We start from the raw sequence: 16,512 nt of genomic DNA on the forward strand, positions 1-16,512 counted from the left end.
TTTTGTTTGGTAGATACATAAAAACGAAAAAGAAAAACGCAGGGGAGGAAAACTTCCAATCCAAAATTAATTTAAAGCAATTGGATCATTTAATTTTATAGACAGAATGGTGTTTACAACGCTGACCATTCTAGTTATTACGTGAAGTTATTCGTATTTATCCAAGTATTCGTAGACCAAGTTTGTGTTGCCTTGTCAAATTTTGTTTTGTTTTTTTATATTACTAGTCAGAAATCAAGTTGGTATTATATAAAATGTTTTGGACAATAAATTATTTTCATGTCTGCGGGTATTTTCAGTATAAATATGTCTGTTTTGTTAATGAAAATGAAGCAACAATTCTATACCTTTCATCTGCATTTCGCCCCAGAAATTATAGTAAAGCAGAGACAATGAGAGGAAGTGGAACATTGATGTTGAGTTGGGTTCTGATCATCTGCCTCTCCCTAGTAGCAGTGCAGAGCCAATACTACTCGGAGACCCTACCATATCGTCCCAGGCCAGTTAAGGTCACCAATCTTCACTTCTTCATGCACGAATTTACGGGTATTACAGCAGTCCAGGTAGCCCAAGTTAACATCACAAGCAACGACAATAATTCATCAGTGCCATTTGCCTCCCTCGTTGCCGTTAATGATCCCCTCAGGACTGGTCCTGAGCCTGACTCGGAGTTGATTGGAAATGTTCAGGGTATTGCGCTCCTGGCTGGAATGAATGCATCAAGCACGCAATACATAGATTTTGGATTCAATACCGGTAAGTTTAACGGCAGCTCACTAAGCGTATTTTCAAGGGGAGAACCTGGGCTTGCGATAGTCGGAGGAAGAGGACGATTCATGATGGCAACAGGGGTCGCACAATTTAACCCTATCCTTATAAATGCAACCAATGTCATCATTGAATTTAACGTTACTGTAATTCATTACTAAGATGTTATCTACAGATTGTGAAAGAGTCATATCATTATGTTACGCTTGATTAGAATAAATGTATGAGATATATATCTTCATCTGATTAAAAGTTAAAATTCTCATACTTCATCATTGTATTTTATCATTATATTACAAATAAAGATTAAATTCTTAGCTACAAAAATTTGCCTTCATCTCTAATAGAGATTGGTTTATGCAAAAATTTGAAAAGTTCGTTTACGAGGAAACAAGTATCATATGGTGTCAATGTCAATTATTATAACGAAGCAACAAGTTTTCAGGACTCTTTGGCCTCGACTACAGCAAAGCCATCATGAAAACTTAAAGAAACTAAAGTGGAAATCGGTGTGTTTGAGTCCTTTGCATTTGAGTATTCGACATGTTTACTTTGCTCAATATATCATAACTAATATATTCAGATGAATAAAACTTGAGATGTTGGAATGACTTCAATTCCCAAGAAATGATTTAGATCACCAAAATCTAAACTGGAAATTCTCTCGGCCAAAGTTTGAATAAAGTTAGAGAGAAAAGCTTTATTATTTTTATTGAAATCAAATTTTGTCTGATTCAATAAATCTGGGTTCGGAGATACTTAAGCCTCTAATATATCGATAAATTTAAGTATAATATCAAATTTAGCTATCAACGTTTATAGTTTTTAACTCAATTTGATTTTTATTCTTCTTTTTTTTTTAGTTAAATTTGAGCCTCAACTTTTTAATCAAAAGGAGTCGATTTAACCATTCACCAACCTTGTCTTCAAAACTATATTAAGCTCTTATTATATATTTTATTGTTCTGCCACGAGGAGAGAGAGATTAAATGTTAATTATAAGCTAATTAAAATACACTAAAATGATTTCCCAAAAGAACATGGTAAATTTTGCATATAGTAAATATTGACTCATTAATTACATAGCGTTTAACTAATGCTAAGTTGCATTAAGTGATCAGATCATAATGTGAGAAAACAACTTATATTAGTAAGCGATCTAAAAGATCCGCCATTTACTATATCGGAATTGAGCAAATTGATTAAAAGACTATTTTGTCGTCTATCAAGTCCAATTAGAGAGATACCTTGTCTTGCGTATCAAAGCAAATGACTCCCAAAAGATACAAACATAGATGTTATTGTCTGGATTGATAATACATTAGACAAGATCCAAGTCGAATTAATCATAGATTTGTTTGAAGATTAATTTACTTGTAGTGTTCATAGTGTGACTTACATTAACCCTAAGTAAGTGTCTATGTATGCGTGAATTGTATGCTTTAATGTATTGAATGTCTGAGTTCAAAACAATTAAAGAACCGAAAGCTGGTATGTAGCGTATAGGGCTTCTGCACGGCATAGCTTCATTTATAATAGTGGAATTCATAACCCTATAAAAGGTAAATGATATCTTCTCTTTGACCTTATTACATGATAGATGAAAATGTAACATGGTCCCGGATCATTTTTCTAGAACAAATGATTTAATTGACTGTTTCATGAAGGACGATGCAATAGTAATTACCATGAGATAAAATAGAATAATATTAGGTGAAGGAAATTAACTCAAAAAGATAAAAGATATGCTTTCGTGATGCGATATAATAAGGAAGGGTTCAATCATGATACTTTTGTGGAATAATTTTATGATTAAATAATGTTGTAATTAATAGGTGAAGAGACGAAACTTTATTAAAAATTATTTAAGCCCTAATTATATACGTTTAATTGGTTCCTTTGCTAATTCAATATAACCCAAAAAGAATTGCATGTAGAAAATTGAATTAATTGTTTTGAATTATTATTTAATTTATTGAAATTAAATAATTGAAGTTCGAAGTGATAATTAAATTAATTAGTCATTGATTAGCCCTAATTGGACTTGATAGATGACATATAAATCTTTCAATTGGTTTTCTCATTTCTGGTTAGACTAAGGGCATGTTTAGGTTCATCAACTAATACAAGCCATCTTTCCGCATTACGATCCGACCACATAATACTGCTTAGTATTAGTTAAACGTTCGATAATCAGTGATCCAATATTTTCTTCCAATTTGCTTTGTGTACAAAAACCATTGAGGACAATATACAAAGGGCGTTAAAGTAATTAATAGATATTGTCGAAACCATTTTTTGAAAACGCGGGTATCGACTTTGTTCGAAAGTGAAAATTAAAGCGGGAGTTGCCACCGACCTTTATTAGGTGTGATCGGATCACATTTGCTTTAATAAAACGTTTTAATTTATTAAAACGGTGTTTTTGGTCTACGAAACTCGAGAGAATGGGTTCGGGAGTCGGTTACGTGCGAGGAAGGATTAGCACCCTCGTCACACCCAAAATTGGTACCAAATTGATTAGTTATTGTCCTAAAGTCGAAAGTTGAAAATCGAGAATGGATTTAAAATACAACCCCTTTTTCATTAATATCAATTTTAAAAAATGTTTGAGTTAGATCAAAAGGTTGCTAAAGATTTCCTCGTCTCGAAATATCAGAGTATCACATCCCATAAGTTAGAACACAATACCATGAACTCCCGAGCGCAAGTTTGCCTTTAATTTTAATTGGAAATCCATGTGTTTTAAAACTCGAAAAGGATATTTTCTATTTAGAAACAACGAGAAAATCGAAACCCCGTAAGTTAGGGCACGATTCCTCGATGTTCCAAAACGCAAAACATTGCCTTATTTAGAAAATTTCATTTTTTGAACAATAGCGAGTACGATATTTAAACGACGTTTATTATTTTTGTTTGAAATAAAATAAAACGATCTAAGTTGGATGAATGTGTTGGAGTTTAACCCGTGAGACAATGATATGAAATACAATATAGAAATGAATGTGGACAATAACTGTAATGACCCGAATTTTTACAGTTATCAAAAAAGTGCATTTTCGGGTCTCTATTTCTGAAAAATAGATTTGTAAATATTTATTAAAAATATTTACGAAGTTAAGAGAGTGATTAATTAAAGTTTAATGAAGCAAATTAGCTTAAATAAAGGATAATTAGATAAAAAGATTAAATTGAATGAAGTGTGAAAGTTTAATTATAGAATAAAGAAAATTAAAAGGACTAAATAAGTAAATAAACCAAAAAGAGTGCCAAGTGTATGGCAAAAATAAAATACAAGTATAATAAATATAATACACACATTTGTAATACATATATTTATTTGCTTATTATTTAAGTAAATATTAATGTATTTATTATTATTAAATTAAAATTATATGATAAATAAATAAAAAAGTTGACAAATGTATGGTATGTATAGTGACATGTGTGATACTAATATACATACATTTGTAAAATACATATATATTTACTTATTATATAAGTATATTATTAAATTATATATTATTATTATTAAGTAAAAGATATTTATATAATAAATAGATTAGTGAAAGACAAGTGTGATATTATAATGGATACAAATGTTAAAAGAATATTTGTTATTAAATAGATTTTTATAATGGATAATTATTAAGTTATTATATTATATATATATAATGGTTTAATGAAATAAAGAAAGAAAAAGAATAGAAAAAGAAAGAAAGGATGAAACGAAACAGAGAGTAGGGGAAAGAAAGAAGGAAGGAAAAAAAAGGAAAGAAGGAAAAAGGGAAAAATTGGATTTCAAGGCTTGAAAGTTAAATAGGTAAGTCAATTTAGCCCTTTTTACTTAATTTTGATGTTTTGGAAGATTTGGGACAAGGTTTTGATGAAATTAAGTGAATATTTTGAAAGTTATTAGATTTTTAAATATTGTTCTTGTTGAATAAAAAAATGAATTAGGGGTTAGATTGATAGGAATTCAAGTTAGAAACGAAATAAGGATTGAATTGTAAATTAATTCATAAGTTTTATGTTGTAGGGACTAAATTGATGAAATTTCGAAATTAGGAAAATATGCTGGAAATTTAATAGTTAAGTATGATTTTAGTTAAAAATTGAGTAGAAATAAAGTATGAATTAAGATAGAAAAGTAAGTGAATTTAGTTAGGATTAAATTGAAATTAAAAGTAGAAAATCAACATTTTGCACTAAGACTATTTTGGACAGCAGCAGTAGTCTAAGTTTGAAAAATCATCAAAAAATTGTAAAAATTGAATTAGAGAATTAATAAAATATGGAATTAAAGCTTATTGAGTCTAGTTTCTTATAAAAGAAACGGTGTAAGCAATTGAATTGTAAATTATGAGATATAATGAATTTTGTGAGACAAGGTCAGAATGAATTCGGGTTACCCTGTTCTGACTTTGAAAAATTACCAAAAACTGAATAAAAATAATTAGGGGCTTAAAGTTATATTTTTCGAATTCATAATGAGTCTATTTTTAGGAGAAATCAATGGGAATATTATTCGAGTTCTGTACTATGAGATAATTAATTTTTAGTGAAGAAGGGTCGGAACTGTCAGACAGCAAAATATGAGTGAATTTAAAGAATAAACTGTACCTAATGGCAAAACTAAAAATTCTGAAAATTTTATGGTAAGAATATATATATGAGTCTAGTTTCAGGAAAAATTAACGTATCTTAATTTGGAGTTCCGTAGCTCGAGTTATAAATAATTTAGTGAGTATGACACAGATGGACAGCTTGAATATTCATAAAAGTAAATAATAAAAATTATAGATAATGTTACTTACAAGTGTGTTATATACACTAAGGATGTGGAATGGAGAGGAGGAGGAAAAACATGTATGAATATTCACCTAGCATGGCTAATTTGCATGTTTTAGGCTCAAGGACTAAATTGAATAAAAGTAAAACTTTATGGGTAATTTTGTAAAAATGTCAGAAATGACAAAATTGCATGAAATGGATTATTTTATTATTTAAATTACAAAATTGAATGAAATTATTAATTTAGTTCAAGATCGGGGGAAAACATGTTTTAGGGATTAAATTGAAAAGTGTTGAAATTATGGAAAATTATGATATTTTATAGAATTCATGGATTGTTATCAATATGTATGAGAATAATATCTAGAAATAAGGATTAAATTGCAAGAATTTTATTTTCCTGACCCTAAGGATGAAATAGTCATTAATTAAAAGTTTAGGAGCAAAATGGTAATTTTTCCTAGAGCATTAATTAAATGCATTAGAATATGAAATGAATGAAAATGATGATCAAATTTATTATAAAGATCTGGACGACTCAAAAATGAGACTTGATCGTGGAAAATAAAAGATATCGGATTAATGAAATTATAAACACAAACAAGCAATGATGTAAGTTTGTATAACTTGAATTGTATTTTAAATACTTGAAATATGTGGTTATGCGATGAAAATATGATTTGAATGTTCAATTCATAATAATTGATGAAATATTGCTAATACTCGATATAAATTGAAAATAAAGCCCGGTTGAATGAAAGGAAAATTCGATGGATCTCTAAAAAGGAATTGACGGTAAAAAGGATCTAGCCCGGATGGGTGATCCTATTCTGATACAGCCCTCCCGAAGAATACGTGTAAAATGGATTTAGCCCGGACGTGTAATCCGAATTAGGGTCTGAATTTAGCCTGGACTGGTAATTCAGATCCAAGCTCATTAGAGTAATTGTCATTGCAGGGGATTTAGCCTGGACTAGTAATCCCGACAATACTCTATGAGTTTATATTACAGGGGATTTAGCCTGGACTGGTAATCCCACTGTAAGGATGAGGTTCGCGGGAGTGTGCTCTCTGATATGAAATGTGTAAGACCTTGGTTGAAAGATACCATGGCAACGTGATATGAAATGTGTAAGACCATGGTTGAAAGATACTATAGCAACGTGACAGAAAATGAATGAGTAAGACCATAGTTGAAAGACACTATGGCAACGTGACATGAAAAGAATAATACCATGGTTGAAAGATACCATGGCAACATGACAGAAAATGAATGAGTAAGACCATAGTTGAAAGACACTATGGCATCATGTCAAAGATAAATAAGACCGTGGATGGGAGACGCTATGACATCTATTGAACAATTGATATTCAGGTAATACTTATCAGATGACGAATGGTTATATGAAATGGTTGTGTGAAATGTTTACAAGAACTGGTCATATGGAAATATATGTACAAAATAGTTGTATGAAATAATTATGAAGATAAATAAACGAAATAAGTATAAGTACATGGAATATAATTTATGTCAAGTTTGATATAAACTATTAGCGGAATAAATATACATAAAATATATGGAAATGATGGAGCATGAAATATTGATATAATGAAATGAATGATATATGCTTATGAAGAAACGGTAAGAGCATGATATGTTTCATGACATGTACATATATGATTATCTTTGATATGTTGATACAAGGAAATTATGTAAGTTGAGACTATTATTAAACTCAAGTGCGATATGTAGAGAAAATAAGTATATCAATGTTGAATTTAGATGAAATGTGTGCAAGTATACTAACAATGATGTTGTTTGACGCTTAGACAAGTGCCAAATTATTGATTGAACGGGTAACATGTTTAATTATAAGGGGCATTGAAATAGTAAGTACTTAGATGAAAATAAAATTTAAGATTTTGCGAATTTTTTTATAATCCCGATTTAATTCTGGTTGGTTTCTAATGTATGTTTGGGGCTTCGAGGGCCCAATAGAGAGACGTTATGATTATTTCTAAAATATGAATAATAAATGACTCAGAATTATCTGAAAATGTTCAGTAAACTCCGGTAATGCCTCGTACCCTATTCTGGCAATTGATACAAGTAGCGGGTGTTACAATAACACATGATCACGACATTATACGAATGAATATCAACAACACAAAAATACAAAAAAACGAATCAAAATACATACAATGGCAATAATCATGCAGCATTCAAATAATAGCGCCGATAACTAAAAGCCAATGAATTAAATGGTAAAAAGGTAGAAGGCAAATTAAAATGAATAAAATGTAAACCAGCTTTAGAATGATAACAAACGTATTTAAAATGAATAATGTGAAAAAGAAATTTAATATCAACAATGTACAAAACAATTAAAAATAGAGTATGTGTAAAAGAAATTTTAAAATAGTTAATGTACAAGACATCAAAGAAATAACTAGTATGTATAAAAAAGATATAACAATTTAAATTTGATAATATATATATAAAAATTTAAAGTAAATAATAAAACAATTTAAAATGAATAATACATAAAGCGAGTTTAAAATAAATAATGTAGAAGAATTTTAAAATCTATATTATACAAAGCGAATTAAGAAAAAAAATCATATGAGTAATTTTAAAATAGATAATATATATATATATAAAAGTGTAAAATAAATGATATATATAACCTAAAGCAAATAACAATAAAACCATTTTTTAAAATAAATAAAAAGAGTTTAACATAAGATATATAAAAACAATTTTAAAATAAATAATATATAAGTGGATTTTAAAAATGATATGCAAGAATCTAAAGTAAAAGAGATTTAAAGAAATAGTATGCGAAACAGTTTTTAATATATATATATATATATAAAAGATTTGAAATACTATATAGATAATATGTGAATTTTTTGTTTGGTTTCAATTCTGATTTTTTGTATTTTATTTTGTTTTTATTATTTATTTACAAAAAAATAAAAAGAAAGTAATAAAACGTACCTCCGAATACAAAATTGTTTTGGGCTAGGGTTTCTTAGTTTTGGGCCTACAAAATTTGGGTCTTGTATTTGGGTTATTTATTTGTAAATGGACTGTTTATTATTTTTTGGATTTTTATTTAGTGGGCCGGGCAAATTTGGGCCTATACAGATATTATTATTAAATCAATTTGTTCAAAAAATACAAGTATACTAAACGAATATACTACCCTTAAGACTCCAAATCCAACATTTCATAATTTTATGAAAATGAACATCTGCACTTAAGACACCAAAACTATTTCCCAAGAAAATGAACATCATGGGGTTTGATCCATTGTTTAGACTTTAACCATTTGTGTATGTAACTTTTTTTTTTTAAAAAAAAATCGTTGATTAAGCTTTAACTCAATTGCTAGCATTATTGTAGCAACAATAAAGAGAATGTGGGTTTGAGCATGCATATAAATGCTTTTATTCTCCAATTTATGAGTGTGGGAGGTTTATGAATAATTTAGGTATTATATAAAAAAAAATTTATGTACACAATGCGACAATTTTTAACTTTATTTGCCCCGCCAAATTCAAAAGTTCTTATCATAGTACAAGAAGGGTAAACTCTAAAAATATCATCTAATAATTACTGTGTTTAAATTTTGGTCATCCATGTTTAAAAATGTCTATCTTAGTCATGTTACCAAAATTTAATATTTTGGTCATGCCTCCGTTGATGTCTATTTTAATTAGTCACGTTACCAAATTTTAATATTTTGGTCACGCTTCCGTTAAATCACTAATGATGACCTTTTTTTAATTTGTAAAATAACAAATTTAGACTTTAAATATTTAACTTAATTGAGAAAATAATTGAATTAATTAATTAATTAATATTTTAAAAAATAGAAAACTATTTACAGGTTGATTAAAATATATGAGTTGATTAAATATTCAGACACTTTTATTTAATTATGCATAAACATTTGTTGGATTAATTTTTTTTACTTTATTAAATGTGGACTAATATATGACAGTATTAGAATGAAGTTATTTGGTCTAAAGGGAACTGAAGAAGATAAAATAATTTATAAAATCAACACATCAATAACATGTGAAAAACATGAAAACCGACAAGGAAAATAAAAAACGCAGGGGAGGAAACTTCCAATCTAAAATTAAGTTAAAGCACTTGGATCATTTGTTTTTATAGACAGAATGCTCTTTAAACCATTCTAATTATTAAGTGAAGAAATTCTTATTTATGCAACTCTTCCTATTTAAAAATCAAGCAGCCAATTAGATCAAGTTTGTGTTGCCTGGTCAAAATTTCCATTTTTTTTTAATATTACTAGGGAGAAATCAAGCACTTATTACATAAAATGTTTTGAACAGTAAATTATTTTCATGTCTTCTAGTATTTTCAGTATAAATATTTCTGTTTTCTTAATAAAAATCAAGCAACAGTTCCACTAACTTTCATCTACATTTCGCCCCAGAAATTATAGTAAAGCATAGACAATGAGAGGAACATTGATGTTGAGTTGGATTCTGATCATCTGCCTCTCCCTAGTAGCAGTGCAGAGCCAATACTACTCGAAGACCCTACCATATCATCCCAGGCCAGTTAAGGTCACCAAACTTCACTTCTTTATGCACGAACATGCTGGTGTTACAGCAGTCCAGGTAGCCCAAGTTAACATCACAGGCAACGACAATAATTCATCAGTGCCATTTGCCTCCCTAGTTGCCGTTAATGATCCCCTCAGGGCTGGTACTGAGCCTGACTCGGAGGTGATTGGAAATGTTCAGGGTATTACGCTCCTGGCCGGAATGAATGCATCGAGCACGCAATACATAGATTTTGGATTTAATACCGGTAAGTTTAACGGCAGCTCTCTAAGCGTATTTTCAAGGGGAGAACCTGGGCTTACGATAGTCGGAGGAAGAGGACGATTCATGATGGCAAAAGGGGTTGCACTATTTAACCCTGTCCTTATAAATGCCACCAAAGTCATTATTGAATTTAAAGTTACGGCAATTCATTACTAACATGTTATTTACAGAGTCAGTCCTCTTGGATTGTGAAAAAAGTCATATCAATTTCTCATCAAAATCAAACTCAGTTTCATCAAATACCCATTAATGACTATTTGATAAATATTTAACAATTGAAAAATCTAAAGCATGGGTAAACTTAATCAAATTTAGATAATCATGAAAACATAAAAGTTTCAAAGAAAGGACTTAAATACCTTAGGGATTTTGGACCAAAATGTAAAAGAAGCAACAGAGTTTTCCTTTCCTTTTTCTTCCTACTTGGACGACACAGTTTGGTGAGGATGATGAATGTTTCATCTCTCAACTCACCTTCCCATTAATACATAATTAAGGTTATCATAAACTTCCATATAATAACAATGGTTTAATAACCATTTTAGGCCATTTGCATAATTGCTAATTGGGTCCTCAAACGTTTTCCAAATTAAAATTAAATAACAATTAAATTTTTACAATTTAATTCCTCTACTATATTAATGATTTTCTGGATTTAGTTACCCAACCTACTGCTAATATATTTTTCATATTAACTTTATAAATACTGATTAACTAAACTATCCTAACAAAATATATATTTGAAATTATTTTTAATATTAATACAAATTTTATTAAAATTTTAATTTTAATTATTATACTCCTTAAATACTTTAACCATGAAGTATAATAAGGATATGCGCAGACAAATATTTTTGAAAAATATAATTATGCAAATGGTGGCAACGTGAGATTTGATCCCTTTTTTAGACTTTAACTATTTGTGTATGCAACTTTTTTTTTTAAATATAATTAATTGAGCTTTAATTCAATTGTTAACATTATTGTAGTAACAATAAAAGGGACCTAGGTTTAAGCATGCATATAAATGTTTTTATCCTCTATTTTATGAGTGTGGGAGATTTATGAATAATTTCGACATTATATAAAAAAGATTGCATACGATTTTTAACTTTATATGCCCAGTCAAATTCAAAAGTCCTTATCATCGTACAACAAGGGTAAACTCTAAAAATCATCATCTAATAATGATCGTTTTTCAATTTTGGTCACCCATGTTTAAAATGTCTATCTTAGTCATGTTATCGAAATTTAATATTTTGGTTACGCCTCCATTAAATCACTAATGCTGATGTCTATTTTAGTCATGTTACCAAATTTTAATATTTTGGTCATGTTTCCATTAAATCATTAATGGTGACCTTTTTTTATTTTCATAACAACAAATTTAGACCTCAAATATTTAACTCAATTGAGAAAATAATTAATTAATTAATTAATTAATATTTTAAAAAATAGAAAATTGTTTATTAGGTTTATATGAGTTTTGAATAAATATTCAGATACCATCCTTCAACATGTGTTTTATTTAATTATGCATAAACGTTTGTTGGATTAATTTTTTTTTAGTTTATTAAATGTGGATTAATATATGACGAAGGAGAATATTAGAATGAAGTTATTTGGTCTAAAGGGAAATGCAGAAGGTAAAATAATTTATAAAATCAACACATCAATAACATGTGAAGAACACGAAAACCGACAACGAAAATAAAAATGCAGGGGAGGAAACTTCATCAATTTTATAGACAGAATGCTCTTTAAACCATTCTAACTAAGGGAAGAAATTCTTATTTACGCAATTATTCGTATTTAGATGTATCCAAAGACAAAAATATTCCTATGGAAAAATCAAGCAGCCAATTAAAGCAAGTTTGTGTTGCCTGGTCAAAATTTGTCTTGTCTTTAATATTACTAGTTTGAGAAATCAAGTACGTATTACATCAAATGTGTTGGACAGTAAATTCTTTTCATGTCTGCGGCTATTTTCAGTATAAATATTTCTGTTTTCTTAATAAAAATCAAGCAACAATTCTACTAGCTTTCGTCTACATTTCGCCCCAGAAATTATAGTAAAGCAGAGATAATGAGAGGAACATTGATGTTGAGTTGGATTCTGATCATCTTCCTCTCCCTAGTAGCAGTGCAGAGCCAATACTACTCGAAGAGCCGAGCATATCATCCCAGGCCAGCTAAGGTCACCAATCTTCACTTCTTTATGCACGAACATACGGGTGTTACAGCAGTCGTGCTAACCCAAGCTAACATCACACGCAATAATTCATCACTGCCATTTGCCACCCTAGTTGCCTTTAATGATCCCCTCAGGACTGGTCCTGAGCCTGACTCGGAGGTGATTGGAAATGTTCAGGGTATTGGGCTCCTGTCCGGCATGAATGCATCGAGCACACAATACATAGATTTTGGATTTAATACCGGTAAGTTTAACGGCAGCTCTCTAAGCGTATTTTCAAGGGAGAACCTGGGCTTGCGGTAGTCGGAGGAAGAGGACGATTCATGATGGCAAAAGGGGTTGCACTATTTAACCCTTTCCTTATAAATGCCACCACTGTCATTATGGAATTTAACGTTACGGTTATTCATCACTAGGATGTTATCTCCAGACTCAATCCTCTTGGATTTTGAAAGAGTCATATCATTCTGTTCCACTTGATTAGAATAAATGTATGAGATATATGTTCTCATCTGATTATAAATTAAAATTCTCATACTTCATCATTGAATTTTATCATTATATTACAAATAAAGACCCATGGTTGAGCTATTTGAATATAAATATTTTTCTATTGATGTAATTAAAGTAAATTTTCTTGAATATATAACATATAATTTACAACAAAAAATTAAAATTTAAACAATAAAATTAAATATGTAAAAACAATCGATAAATCCAAAATGGTACACTAAAATATACTTGTATCAATAGTTATCAGTACCATGATCCTTTTTTTCTTCTTTCTTGGTATTCTTTTTGTTTGTTTTTCAGTTCATGTTTGGGGTTCGTTGTTGTTCTTCACAACAATATTACCTCTAAGGTTTAATCTAACATCTACCCTTGTGGATATAACGTGTCTTACCATTACACCGTTTCATTTGTTTCTTCTTTAACACACCTTTTCATCTGTTTATCGAATAACCTCTAAATTACCTATTAAAAATGATAGACCAAAGTATCCCTCTTATATTAATTTTAATTGACTTAGATTATTAACTATTAAACATGTTATCATAAACTTCCATATAATAACAATGGTTTAATAGCCATTTTAGGCCATTTACATAATTGCTAATTGGGTCTTCAAATATTTTCTGTATTATATTTAATGATTTTCTGGATTTTATTACCCAACCTAACTTTATAAATACTGATTAATTAAAATGATTAACTAAACTATCCTAGAAAAATATATATTTGAAATTATTTTTAATATTATATACAAATTTTAATTATTATACTCCCTAAATACTTTAACCATGAAGTATAATAAGGATATGCCAGAGAAATATTTTTGAAAAATATAGAACTTTGGTTTACTATTTATAACTTTTTTGTGGTACATCGATTATTTAAATCTAGATTATTTCTAGAGAAAATAAACATTCGGTCAATTAGTCATAATGTGAGGTTTGATCCATTGTTTAGACTTTAACCATTTGTATATACAACTTTTTTTTAAACTCAATTGTTAATATTATTGTAGCAACAATTAAGGGGACGTGGGTTTAAGCATGCGCATAAATGTTTTTATCCTCCATTATATGAGTGTGGGAGGTTTACGAGTAATTTCGGCACTATATAAAAAAGATTGCATATGCAATGTGACAATTTTTAACTCTATATGCCCTACCAAATTCAAAAGTCCTTATCATAGTACAATAAGAGTAAACTCTAAAAATGATCATCTAATTATTACCATTTTTTAATTTTGGTCACCCATGTTTAAAATATCTATCTTAGTTATGTTATCGAAATTTAGAATCAGTTTGTTTACATATAAAACATTTTATGAAAAATATTTTCTGCATTTTCCTGTGTTTATTTCATAGAAAATAGTTTGGTCAACGGAAAATGACTTACATGTTAAGGTAAAATAAGCCCTTTTTCCTATAAAATGACTTATCCTTTTGAAAAGCGTAAGTCATTTTCTGAAAAAGAGCTCATCTATAGATAATTTTATTTTTTTTATAAAAATTAACTTAAATCAAACTTAATATTATTATATTGATAATAAATTTTATTTTTATTTTTAAAAATATTTAAAATATTATATTTTTCAATATTATTAAACATATATATTTAATTATTTATATTTAGTCCTATAATAAATTATTTAATATTTCAATTTTATTTTAATAATAAATTTTAAAAATAATAATTTTAAATAATATTATTCACATATTATTGAAAATATTCAATATTAATATTTTAATAATAAATATTTATTACAATTATAAATATATTAATAATAAATATTTTGTAGTATAAAAGTTAAAATATGTCATAAGTCTATATACACTTCACAGATTTGTAATTTAGTCTTTATACTTTTATTTTCAAGAATTTAGTCCCTTTACTTTTCAAATTTAAAAATCAAGTCCAATTATTGACATTGTTAATTTTTTTTGTCAATTTTGTTGATGTCACATTTTTAAATAAAAAAATACTCACTTAGATTAATGAAAATAACAGAAAATATTTGTTTAATTGAAAACAACTTTTATGAAATATTTTTAAGAAATCTACCAAACAACAGAGAATATTTTACATAGATTCATTTAAACACAAAAAAATGTTAGCTTTTCCAAAAATCATTTTCTGGAAGTCATTTCCAGTGAAACAAACGGAGTATTAATATTTTGGCCACGCCTCCTTTAAATCACTAATAGTGATTTCTATTTTAGTCACGTTACCAAATTTTAATATTTTGGTCATGCTTCCGTTAAATCACTAATGGTGACATTTTTTAATTTGCATAATAACAAATTTAAACCTTAAATATTTAACTCGATTGAAAAAATAAATAAATAATTAATATTTCAAAAAATAGAAAACTATTTACAAGTTGATTAAAATATATGAGTTGATTAAATATTCATATACTTTTATTTAAAGGATTATTTTTTTTATTTTATTAAATGTGGATTAATATATGAGGAAGGAAAGTATTAGAATGAAGTTATTTGGTCTAAAGGGAATTGCAGAAGATACAATTATTTATAAAATCAACACATCAATAACATGTGAAAAACACGAAAACCGACAAAAACGCTGGGGAGGAAACTTCATCATTTAATTTTATAGACAGAATGCTGTTTACACCATTCTAATTATGAAGTGAAGAAATTCTTATTTATTCAACTATTCGTATTGATATGTATCCAATGACAAAAATGTTCCTACGTTAAAATCAAGCAGCCAATTAGAACAAGTTTGTGTTGCCTGGTCAAAATTTGTTTTGTCTTTAATATTACTAGTGAGAAATCAGGCACGTATTACATCAAATGTTTTGGACAGTAAATTCTTTTCATGTCTGCGGTTATTTTCAGCATAAATGTGGGGTTTGATCCATTGTTTAGACTTTAACCATTTGTGTATGAAATCCTTTTTTTTTTTAATATCGTTGATTGAGCTTTAATTCAATCGTTAACATTATTGTAGCAACAATAAAAGGGACGTGGGTTTAAACATGCATATAAATATTTTTATCCTCTATTTTATGAGTGTGGGAGGTTTATGAATAATTTCGGCATTATATAAAAAAGATTACGTACGCAATGTGACAATTTTTAACTCTATATGCCCTGCCAAATTCGAAAGTCCTTATCATAGTACAACAAGGGTAAACATTAAAAATGATCATCTAATTATTACCGTTTTTCAATTTTGGTCACCCATGTTTAAAAATGTCTATCTTAGTCATGTTATCGAAATTTAATATTTTGGCCACGCCTCCGTTAAATCATTAATGGTGATGTCTATTTTAATTAGTCACGTTACCAAATTTTAATATTTTGGTCACGCTTCTGTTAAATCACTAATGATGACCTTTTTTTAATTTG

General features: G+C 28.4%; 2 protein-coding genes and 1 pseudogene across 2 annotated transcripts; all 3 read left to right on the forward strand.

Moving 5' to 3' along the window:
• The first annotated feature begins 326 nt into the window (after positions 1-326).
• LOC107931095 (dirigent protein 4) lies at positions 327-1,147 on the forward strand. Its single transcript, XM_016862881.2, has one exon. It carries the CDS (start codon positions 393-395, stop codon positions 927-929), a length of 537 nt encoding a protein of 178 aa, XP_016718370.1. The 5' UTR covers positions 327-392; the 3' UTR covers positions 930-1,147.
• An 8,705-nt stretch (positions 1,148-9,852) lies between these two features.
• Positions 9,853-10,671, forward strand: LOC107931132 (dirigent protein 4). The gene has a single exon (XM_016862916.2). The coding sequence runs from the start codon at positions 10,057-10,059 to the stop codon at positions 10,585-10,587; it is 531 nt and encodes a 176-aa protein (XP_016718405.1). The 5' UTR covers positions 9,853-10,056; the 3' UTR covers positions 10,588-10,671.
• A 1,741-nt stretch (positions 10,672-12,412) lies between these two features.
• Positions 12,413-13,175, forward strand: LOC107931096 (dirigent protein 4-like; annotated as a pseudogene).
• The last annotated feature ends 3,337 nt before the right edge of the window (positions 13,176-16,512 follow it).

The sequence above is a fragment of the Gossypium hirsutum genome, chromosome A04 (genome assembly GCF_007990345.1).
Source record: "Gossypium hirsutum isolate 1008001.06 chromosome A04, Gossypium_hirsutum_v2.1, whole genome shotgun sequence".
In the NCBI taxonomy this organism is placed as follows: domain Eukaryota; kingdom Viridiplantae; phylum Streptophyta; class Magnoliopsida; order Malvales; family Malvaceae; genus Gossypium; species Gossypium hirsutum.